Genomic DNA, 11,379 nt, shown 5'->3' with positions numbered 1-11,379 from the left:
CGAGCAAATGAGAATTTCACCTTTGATGATTAGGCTTTGCACGAAAACATGTAACTTTGAGACAAAACTGTTATTACCATCTGCAATAAAATAATGACTAGGAAACAAAAAAAAATGGAAAAAAATGAGAGAGAAAATATATTGCTATTATTATTATTATTATTGGAAAAGAAAAAAAAAACTATCACCGACCACTGGGTGTAACAGTGGACGAAGGAGCGCAGCTGATTGCACCCACGATCAGCAGCACCCTTTTTTTCCGGCAAAAGTGTGATTTAGTTGACCTCAGATAAACACCTGAACAGAAAACAGTTCTTTACTGGCAGTCAAAGACCGCCACTGATGAGCAAGGGAGCGGTCAAGGGATTTTATCATCTTAGTGATGCTAAGAACAATGTTGGTTGCTTGGCAAGGAAGGTTACCTTTGAAATTATTTGTAGACCTAAACTCTTATTTTATTTTTAGATATATATAGTTTTCTTGTTAGACAGTGTCTATTAGTTTGAGATGTTTGTATATTGCCTTGAGGTTGGTGTATTCTGATTAGGGGTGTCAACGGGTCTCGTTTACCCAGACCCGAACCGAACCAAATCCTATAGGGTCCGAGTATGGTGATAAATAAGAAGACCTGATTAATATCAGGGTTCAGACCTGAATGTCCAATTAATACATGGACCTAGGTATAGTTTGTGAAATTTTATACCAGGCCCAGACTCGACCCGAGTTCTGATTAAGACCCACAATTTTCAATGTAAAAATGATAAAAAAAAATCGTTTTGCCGGGTTTGGTTCATGTAGTTCTTATCAGGTCCGAGTATGGTTTTTCTTATAGTAGATCCGATTAAACTTGGGTCTGAACCCGATACTATACCTAAAAATCTGGTCAAAGCCTGGTTCCACTTGGGTTCGAACCAAACCCAACCAGTTGTCCCCCCTAATTGTGATGACCCATGTTGTTTGCAATACATTAGGTTCGTTATCTATCAGTTTGAGATATTTTTACATCGGAAAATGATTGTTGTATGCAAAAAATGATGTGTTTTCTTAAATACCTTACAATTTTTCAAATTTGTCTGATGTTCGAATTTGCATATTTCTTGCTATAAAAGGACTTTTTTGCCCTTCATATAAGTGAATTTTTTTCAGATATGCAAACTTCTTTTCAATTATGTGAATTTTCTCTCACATATATGATTTTTCTTCTAAATATATGAATTTTCTCTCAAATATGAAAATATGTGAATTTTCTCTTAAAGGCTTTAGTGGCGCTTTACGAGCATTGCTAAAGTTTTTATACCTTTAGCGATACTTTTGTAAATATTAGGTAGGAGGTCCTTTGCTTGAAATTCGCAAATATAATACGACATTCACAACCATGAGTTGCAAAGTGTTCAAAATATGTGATCTCCTTTTACTAAAATCGCATGAGTGCAAGCAAGAGAACATTTGCAAATATGTGAGGACATTCGCAAATGTGAGTGTATTTAGTTAAAAAAGGTGTGCATATTTTAGGACCTTCGCAACTCAGGATTGTGAATGCCCCCAAAATGTGTGAGTTTTCTTTTAATAAAATCGCATAATGGGTACAGGCAGGAGAACATTTGCAAATGTGTGGGCAACTGCAAAAAAAATACAAAAATTGTATAATTTAGAAAATAATGTTTTTTGTCAAAAACCACAACACAATGAAAGAAAAATATATGTGGTTTAAGTTTGTCTCATTTTTTGGTCAATGAAGTTTACCATTTGACGACAAGTAGGATTTTGAGCAACATTTTCTAGGAGATTTTTAACATTTCTTTTAGTAAGCTAGTTACTTGTTTGAGTAGAATTCTATAAACAAAAGTGTACATAGCCACGTTATCTCAATCAATTAATTCTAAATTTATTCTTGGAAATTTTCAATCTTATTATAGATTCGGAGTGTCTTATTATAGATTCAGGGTCATCATCTTGTAACGGGAACATTGCCCTTCTTTGTACACTTGCTAACGTGAGGAAAATAACGTGAGGTAAAGTATTACTATCTATGAAAATTGTAATGCAGTTTTTGAATTTTTTTTTTGCATGACAAGCTTTTTTGTTATTATTTTCTGGTAGGAGGATGGCACGCATTGGTATGGGTGTCAATGGGTCAGGTTTGGTTCGGACCTAAGTAGAACCATACCCAAAACCTGATTTGAGATTATGGTTTCAGGTCCGGACCTGGGTCTAATCGGACCCATCATAGGAGAAAGCATACCCAGATCCTATAAGGATTACATATATGAACCAGACCCAGGTAAATAATATTTTCTATCAGTTTTACATTGAAACTTTGTGGATCTTAATTGAAACTCAGGTCTGATATGACACAAATCATACCCTACTCCATAGATTAATCAGGCCCTTCAGGTCCGACCCGGACTCTAATGGGGCCTTCTTATTGATCACCAAACCCTTACCCTATAGGGTTTGGTACGGGTTAGGTCTGGGTCAAACCCGACCCACCGCTACGCATAGGCATAGACACCAATAGAAACTTGATAATCACAAACAAATTATATCCTCTAACATTTATTAATCAATCTTTATTTCATCCAGAATATATTCATAGGTGCTTACGTGCTCAGATTTTGTTTCCTCAAAGTCTATTTGGTGTAGATTTTTTTTTTTTGCTTGTACTCGAAGAAACCACCCCAGGCGTAAAGACCTAGTTGTGCTGGCTCAGCCTTCCCTTTTATGATGTAATGCCCACTTTCCCTCCTCTATAATCACTTTGAATCTTTCCAGAGAATATGAGAAATTTCGCTCTCATTGGTTCGGAAAAGAGCACCTTCGTAACAAGGTCGTTAATCAATTTTTCAATTTATGATTCTCATTGGATAGGAAGGTCTTCTTGATTGTCGAATTGGCAAACCCTTCTATGAGTACAGCACCTTTCAAGAACATAGTGGTATCCTATAAATAGTTGATTCTTAGGTGAGAGGGATACTTAAACTTGCGTTCGTGTCATGTCTCATTATATACTATTTCTAATGAAAAACTGCCTGAAAGAGGCTTGTCATAGTGGGATGGGGTCTAGACACCCGGTCTAGCTTCAAAACCCATGAGTGTTGTCCATTGCGCAAGCCGAAGGCTGGTGACTCCCTGGGGGCAAGGGTAAGCCCACGGAGTTTTACGCTGTGAGGACAGTGATAGTATGGCAGCCAGAGCCAGCGCAGCTAGGTCTACTATGATCCTGATGATGGTTTCTCCGTGTAAATATAAAAAAAAAAATGAAAAACTGGACAAAAATGGCATGTCCGGTGTCCCTTTTTGGTAGATGCGTGGACATCAGGGCATGGTGGGCTTGACTTGCTTGTGCAGTCCGAAACCTGATAAGACCTGACCTGGCCCAGCTCGAACAGTAAAAAGTGTCAGGCTTGGGTTCGGTTAAGTGGCAATTTATTTGGTATTCGTTGAACCCCACCTCGAACCAGCCTGGTTAGATGTGCATATGAGCCTATGTACCCACCAAAGCCCCAGCCTTCCTACAAAGTTGGACTGCAAATTTTTTTTGATAGGCAGCCTGAGGGAAAACTCGTCAAATTCGAACCCAGTCTAAGACCCCTCGGTTATGATAGTGCAACCTAATCATCCAAAGGGTTTCTGGGTACTTCCATAATGGCAATATCGAAGAGCAATTTAGCTAAATGCCATAGTCCTGTTATTCACAAGCTGGTCATCTAAATGAAGCCTTTGCTGTCTTTGGATCAGATGAAGCTCAAATGACCAAATAGCATAATCAATCACAATTGTTTGGCCTTCTCCAAGCCCCTGCTACCGAGGGAAGCGGATTCACATATTTATAATCAGAAATAAACCAGAATCAGCCACATTGATGGATACTGGTCTGCTCTTATTAGCATGTACTTCAAATGTGGTGATATAGACAGAAATGAAATAGTCAAGTGCCACAAAAACTTCTCGTTCAGGTAGGTTAGGTTCTCAACTGAATCACATTATCTTTCTGGCTCTTCTCTCAGACTGTCATGAGGGATTGATTTGTCGGAGTGGTAATAATTACATGGACCATCAACACTATGTGCAGATCCTACCTCGCTTTCGCATTTTGAAGAAATTAAAACACTTCTTAGGGCTTTGGACGTGCAAATTAAAGAGAAACGTCAATGCAGAATAAATAGACCTCAGCACTAACACTGACAGTAGCCTCATGTAATACAAACAAGAATGACATCATTATAGAGAATCTGAAGTACATATTTATAATAGAGCTCTTCATCTACAACACAAAAACATAGAACACGGTCAACGTGGAAATAAAGTGATCATGCACAAGAGATGTGAATTACATGTTAGCCAACAACATGGCTCGGATCTTTTGCCTTAACTCATCAGGAACCTCTGAAACATTGGAGATGGGGGCATTGGGTGCCTTTAAATTATTTGACTGATTCAAAGAGAGCTCTTTATCATCATCATCAGTTGCAGTCACACTTTTAGCAGGCTGGTCTTTACCACTATCTACCTCTCCTTTGGCATGGGATCGGATATGCTTTTCAGACCTACTTCTTCCAGGTCTGCTTTCATGTCGGTGTCGATGCCTATGTTCAGAATGGCTGTGGTGCCTACTTTTATGTCGTGATTCGCTTTCCTTATCCTTGGATGAGGAATGGTTTCTATCCCACGCATCTTCTCCAGCATAATGTGATGACCCACTGTCCCGATGCCTCTTCCTTGAGTGCTTTCGATCATCTAAATCTTCATTTTCATGCTTTCTGGACGTTGATCTGTGTCTATCCCGTGACTTATTCTTCGACCTTGTGCTATCAGAATCTTCCTCTGACCCTTCCCAGTCATCCTCTTCATCATGTTGTGATAACCTCTTGCTTCGGTGTATCTTCCTGGAGTGCTTATGATCGCCAGAACCTTCAACGTGACTCTTGGACCTTGAATGGTGCTTCTCTGCCAGTCTCTCTTCAGACTGTTCATGGGAATCTTTTGGCTGTGATTCTTTCACTGACGAAGGATCAGCATTAACCAAAACTATGCTACCATCAAGTTCTTTATAGATGGTATCTACACGTTGAGCATCTGAAGGGTTTGAAGTAGCAGCAGCTTGTAAAAAATTGCATAATGTTGGAAGTTTACCAGAGGAACCCAGAATGTCAGAAACTCCTGAATTTGAAAGTGGTGTGGACAATGGCCCACCAGCTTGGTGGCTACCACTCTTTAGCATTGATGCAAACATTTTTGCCCTCCTCAACCTCTCTGCCTTCTGCTTTTGCTCCCTTGTCAAACATGCTTCAGAAGAGTCAGCCTCATTGGCTGCATCAAGAGCTGCAGTTTTTGCCATGGCCTTGGCAACCGCAACATCGCTGCTTCCACCAGCCCCCACAGCAGATGCATGCGCAGGCAGAATTTCTCCACACTCCAAGTTTGAATTTGGCTTAGAAATGGAATCATAACCATGAGATGAAATAGAAACGCTGCCAATACTTTTTGATGGATGTGTGATTTTGTTCGCAGTTTGACCAACATTTCCCATCACACTTGAACCTTCCAGCTTTTTGCTTATGGAAACATTTGATTTATGGTTCCTAAGACCCCTCGTTGCTGCCCAAACTATTTCAGCAGCTGCATCCACACTCATACCACATTGACGCTGCATAGGTTTAGAAGGTTGATCCTGCGCTTCTTTCTTAGGTCCACTGATTACCATCTTAAACTTCTCCTTCTTTTCTAAATCAGATACAGTGGATTGGCTTACAGTAGTTGATTCTCTTCCAATAGACCTACCAGTTTGCGAAACATCTGAATCCTTGGATCTACTAGCTTCTTTGACTCTTTTGGTACTACTTGAATGCCCTTCTGAGTCAGGTTTGCAAGTTTTTGAATTCTTTTCTGGTGTTTTGGACTGCAATAGGCAGACGAACTCTAAGATGAACAGACACAAATGGAACCACAAAATCAATCTGTAGTCAAGAAGTTCATTGACGGATTTAGGTAATTAATATTATATGAACCATATGCAAAACAAAATGCTCTAAGTCATCAGCAAAATTGAACAGACACATGCAAAATAAAATGCTCTAAACCATCAACTACAAAATCAATCCACGCTCTAAACTAAGCCATGATTTTAATAAGGAAACGGAAAAACACATGAAGTCAATGATGTTCATGATGAACAATTTAATTTGGTATCAAAATAATAAGCTACCATTTAATTGATTGAAAAGTAGTGTCACTTCCAAGCTGTTCAACTTGAAGCTCAAGTAGACATCATAAATCCAACAACCTTTATGTTAGTAGCCTCAAAGTAATTCCTTCTTGACATGATAGTCTGAACTTTACATTTAGCAAGTCAATATGACATCATCCAAAATCACAAAATCACAAAATATGCATTGCAGGCTGCTTATGAATCGTAATTACTGTGCAGACAAAATGAAACTCAAATCTAGTAAACTATGCATCCATTTGAAATCTCAAACTGCATATAAAACAAATTTCCTTTAACCCTACGAGATCTCAGTGCTTAAGTGACATTGCATTCTAGTTCCTCAGAAGATCAGGTTCTTGGGATTATTTCTACACTAACATTCACTCTACACCATTCCCCTCTCCTGATGAGAAACACTGCATCAGCTTGATGGAAGAAGACCCTTTAAAACTTCAAGCTCTACAGAATTCCTTGTAGGAATGAAAAAGTAAATTTCATACATGGATAACACTAGGAATAATGAAAATTCCATTTATGTACAGATTAACTGACTACTTGCATAAAGCAATCTAATTTTTCTTATCATTTGCTGGAAGGTAGGAGCAGCCTTTGGTTCCTTTTTAAGCCTTCAACAACTGATGTTCAGCACATACCCAGCAGCAGAAATTGCTACTAGAAGCATTAAATATAGAAAGCCAGTTATAAATATGAGTAATGAAACACAGGAAATGACACATGAATAGCTACAGACTACAGCATAGCAAAAAGGTAAGAGGCCATCAAGTTTGAAGGATAAAGAGCTGGCAAGACAAATAAGAAATGCACAGAAACCTGGATCAGTTGATATATCAAAACAGTTATATATGTATGATATAAAGCATTCAACGGCAACCCACCTCTTGTGCCTCTTGAAGAACCTTTAGATAATAAGGGTGAAAGGGGTTGGACTTCAGAAGAAATGGAAACCTTCCATGTGGTTTATCCTGCTCTACAAGGACTGCTTCAAATTGCTTTCCATTCCTGACAATGAACTCAACAATCTTGTCCACAGCACTTTTTAAGAAGTTCGGAGGCTTTAAAATTGGAAGGCTATCTTCCAAAACACTTGATGAAGTCAACGTCTGATTCTTATTCATGGAAGCAATGGCCGTTCTCGAGACTTCAGGCACTTGTTTTTTGCCATGTGCATCAGATGTCAAGTCTGCAGCAGTAGAAGTTTTCTTCTCGAGAGGGAGGGATTTTTCTTTCTCAACAGCAACAGATGCATCTGCTTCATCCTTCCTAGTGATTTGAGTAGAATGCTCCTGCACATCTGGTGCATCAGTATGGGTGCTTTCAACAGCATGATCAGCATGAGGAGACCCTGTCCTTTTAGAATCGGAGGAAACTTTTTGGGATCTATCCTCATCCTCCTCAGTGCCATAAAAAGATCCAAGCAATGAGAGAGCCCCTGATGTTGCAATATCTTCCACAGTATCTGCCTTGGTAGCATCCTCTTGGAGGTTAGTATTATCTGAGCCAGGTACCAACAGCTCTGGATGATCAACTAGGAATCTGAAGTATGGATGAAGATTGTGATCAGGCATCAAAAACCCAAATGTTGGATTGTCGCCTTGCTTCACCCTCAAGATGAATTCTGACTGTCCTCCAAGCTTTCTCACAAAGAGCGCTGTCCTAGAAATTATCTGATGTAACTTCTCTGAAGGAGGCTGCAACAACAGATGCAGAAACAAACATCATCTCAACTATTGCATAATTCATTAAGCAGAGCATAAGAAACAATTCAATTAGTGGAGCTGACAGAATATCTTAAAAAATAGAAGCACTAGATCTCATGTATTCTACATTTCGAATGAGCATGATGTAAAGATCTGCCTATCAAAAGGCAACCCAATGTTCATCTCTCCCTCAGATCAGCTGACATAAGTCACCTTGAAGCACCGAAATTCTATGATTCTAATCCCACCTGCAAAATGTTTCAGTCATGAATCACCAAAAATAAGGTGTCCGTGATGGCAACCATGTGTCAGAAAGAGATACTTCATTCCTGCTCCATGCATCTGAAACTTAGACACAGTAAGCCTTAGAATAGCATAAGCACTAACACAATAACAATCTTCATTTGGGCATCATGTGGATTTAGCAATTAGCCACGACATTCTTTTTTCCTCCTACATGTTTATAATGTAATGCTTAAAGCATGCAACTCAAAGAAGTAAACACGTCTTTACTTACTAGGCTAGTAAGTAGGCTTTGAGGTACAGGAAAAGGTGGGTGATAACCCGAATACCCCAATCCAGATTCGGAACTCCCTGGATCATTAGATGCATCATGATCATTTCCATATGAGAACGCAACTGCCCCATAAGTACCAGTTTTACTTGATTCTGTGCAAACAAATGAAAAGAAAGTGACAGGTTTTAGACAACAGGATGTGATTCAATCATTAGCATTTGAAAATGCATAATAAGGAACACCACAAGTAATTATATGCACAGCAAAAAAGAAATGAACAAAGTTAGGTATAGTTTAAAGCTTTCTTACCTGTCGCACTGAGAAGATGTGATGAAGTAAACAGACATCCTTCCTGCAAGCTTGAAATATGTATAACAAACATACTAACTTCATTTAAACCATGATCTCCCACCTCAGGAAAAAATAATAATAATAATAATAAATAAAAAATAAAAAGATAGAGAGGAGGGAAGGGAAAAAAGGAAGCAGAACCATATCCTAGGAAGCCTCCAAAGGTCAAACCAAAAAGCTTAACTGATCAAGAACAATGGTATGTTTATGGTATGAGAAAAAATGACCATGTATCATTGATCAATCATCTTAGACGTCCAAATCTAGCCTGCACTTAGATTGTCATACATGCAAAGCCAACCATTCATGCAACTGGTCCTGCAACCAGTCACACCCATTAGGTTAAAAAAAAGCACTCTGATTTGACGACTTTGTGCCTACTTTGCACTGCCAAAGTTTGGTTAGGTCATAGGACCGATTAGAGCACATCTATCACAAAATGAAGCTTCAAAGCTTAAAACGTTAGAAAATTTTAATTCCCAAATAATGAAGGTAGATACCCTGGGATCGCAAAAATAGATGTTCTCTAAGCAATAAAAGTGTATCAAACAACTGGGTCATTAGTCCAACTCCACTTATTCGATGCCCTGATTCTAATGACAACCACCAAAGCAAGACAAGGTCTCAAGCTTGGTACTTTGTGCAGTTCTATCGCATAATAAATCTCCAAAGCTTACAATGTTCAAAGAATTCCAATCCACCAACAATGAAGATACATACACTGAGCTTTGCAAGTATAGATGCGTTCTAAGCAAAAAACAGAATTACATCAATCCGCTGAATCATTAGTCAAACTCCATTCATTTGATGCCCGAATTCAAATGACAACCACCACAAGAAAACAAGGCATCAATCTGGATGACTTTAGACTATTATGCAAGATAACCACGAAGAAATGATAAACCTAGAAACTCGAAGTAAACCTAAAATAAAAACAAACGTAAAAAGAAATTCGAAACCTACACATACCCCAAAAACCCCAACAAAGACACAAAGAGCTACGAACCAAACAACTAAAATGAACAAAAGAAAAACCGATGCGCAATCCAGACAGGAAAGCCAGATTCACAACGGTTAGAAACCCTAAATCCCCTCTTATTCAATAGCTAATCGATCCATATGGGAAAGTTGAACCCACCAAAAGAAAAAGAAAAGAAAAGTGAAACTATAACCCTAGATCTATATTGTCAGTACATAACACATTGTCACTCGGAAAAATCAATTCTCAAAACAAGCAAAAGGTGAAAATCCACAACGGAGAATCTGAAATAATCAAAACCAGGAAAGCCCTAACCCTAGAAATCATTTGTACACACAAAGAGCGAAGGGAAAGAAGGAGAATTAGGCAAACGAACGGAGACGAACCTTGCGACTCCGCCGCGTCTTCGTCACCCTCGTCTTCGGGGAGATCCCGGTACCGCTCGTGGTTTAGGTCGCGCTCGGAGACGCCGGATTCCGCCGGCGAGGGGGGGCGAGGAGCAGGGCCGCCCTTCCGGCGAGGCGGAAGGTTGGTGAGGAGGTGGCGGACGTCGTAGCGGTCGAGGAGGTGGGAGGGGTAGGAGCTCCAAGGGAGGAGGGCATCGACGGAGTTGATGAAGGCGGCGGAGGCATCGTCGTCGAAGAGGAGGGCGTGGCGCCCGCAGACGAGGAGGTCCGCCACCGAGGAGGGCTCAGGGGAGAGGTTCCGCCGCCTCTCCCGGTTGCTCTTCGCCGAAAAATGCATCGTCCCCTTCACCGGAAATTTCTCAAACTCCTGTGGTCCTTGTAAGAAAATTACCCCCAATTATTAGGGTTGGATGATAATATAATATAATATAATATATATATATATATATATATATATATATATATATATATATGAGAGAGAGAGAACGTTGGAGTTCCCCTGGGTATATCCGGGTCGGGTTAAGTGAAATTGGTAGACCCATATGTACTAACGGGTCCGTATATTAATGGAGTCAGGCGAAACGGGCTGGGTCTTAAATAAACTGTTTTTTTTATCGGATTTAAAAATTAGACTCAAACCTGCCCCCATTTTGTTTTGGGTACGATTCCGAGTAGGAGTATAGTTGAAATTGGTGGATTCATATAGGATAACGGGGTCGGGTGTAAACCGGGTCAGGTATAATCAAGTTCAAGTCTAACTTGATTCTGTTTTTGCTTCAGGTTGGTGTAAGATTGTAAGTATATATCTGTTGGATATAAACAGGCCCAATTAGGGCTATCAATGGTGCAGGTCAATGCAGAGTCAGGGTTGACCCGATGCCGCCTATAATTAACATCCGGTTCAGGTTTTGCTGGGTCACAAAAATGTAATCTCAAACCCGGACCTGCATAATTTCATAAATTGTTAATTAAAAATAGATATAAAAAACTGGGTGCCGTTGGGTACTCAGCAAAAAAGTTGGGTCAGATCGGGTACCCTGCAAAAATCATGACTGAAACCCAACCCGCATATTGCTCAGGTCAGGTTTGGATCAGCATTTTGCATACCCAATTTGGGTTCAGGTCAGGTACCCAATACAAACCTGACCCATTGACAGCCCTAGGCCCAATGTTGTCACACTCATTTTTAATCGTCGGTT

At 39.7% G+C, this 11,379-nt stretch overlaps 1 protein-coding gene across 3 annotated transcripts; it reads right to left on the bottom strand.

Moving 5' to 3' along the window:
• Positions 1-4,198: 4,198 nt before the first annotated feature.
• LOC149827338 (uncharacterized) lies at positions 4,199-10,585 on the bottom strand. Of its 3 annotated transcripts, none has more exons than XM_090019291.1 (4): positions 8,753-10,585; positions 8,444-8,595; positions 7,105-7,917; positions 4,199-5,899 (listed from the first exon to the last, which is right to left on the bottom strand). In XM_090019291.1, exons 1-4 carry the CDS (start codon positions 8,823-8,825, stop codon positions 4,331-4,333), a joined length of 2,607 nt encoding a protein of 868 aa, XP_089875417.1. In that variant the 5' UTR covers positions 8,826-10,585; the 3' UTR covers positions 4,199-4,330. The 3 variants fall into 3 exon arrangements, with proteins under 3 accessions (XP_089875417.1, XP_089875416.1, XP_089875418.1); XM_090019290.1 differs by having other exon boundaries at positions 10,160-10,569; XM_090019292.1 differs by having other exon boundaries at positions 8,054-8,595; positions 8,753-8,795.
• Positions 10,586-11,379: the final 794 nt, after the last annotated feature.

The sequence above is a fragment of the Nuphar pumila genome, chromosome 10 (genome assembly GCF_984573655.1).
Source record: "Nuphar pumila chromosome 10, dmNupPumi1.hap1.1, whole genome shotgun sequence".
Taxonomy (NCBI): Eukaryota; Viridiplantae; Streptophyta; class Magnoliopsida; order Nymphaeales; family Nymphaeaceae; genus Nuphar; species Nuphar pumila.
The sequence above is the reverse complement of the archived record's forward strand: the minus strand, read 5'-3'. Positions and strand labels throughout refer to the sequence as shown.

What these genes read in the sequence shown, in the direction of transcription:
- LOC149827338 (XM_090019290.1), bottom strand. Translation starts at nt 10,517, where the DNA reads ATGCATTTTTCGGCGAAGAGCAACCGGGAGAGGCGGCGGAACCTCTCC. An exon ending in AGACGCGGCGGAGTCGCAAG is followed by an intron (nt 8,596 to 10,159) that starts GTTCGTCTCCGT and finishes TTGTTTGCACAG; the next exon opens with AATCAAGTAAAACTGGTACT. An exon ending in AAAGCCTACTTACTAGCCTA is followed by an intron (nt 7,918 to 8,443) that starts GTAAGTAAAGAC and finishes CTGTTGTTGCAG; the next exon opens with CCTCCTTCAGAGAAGTTACA.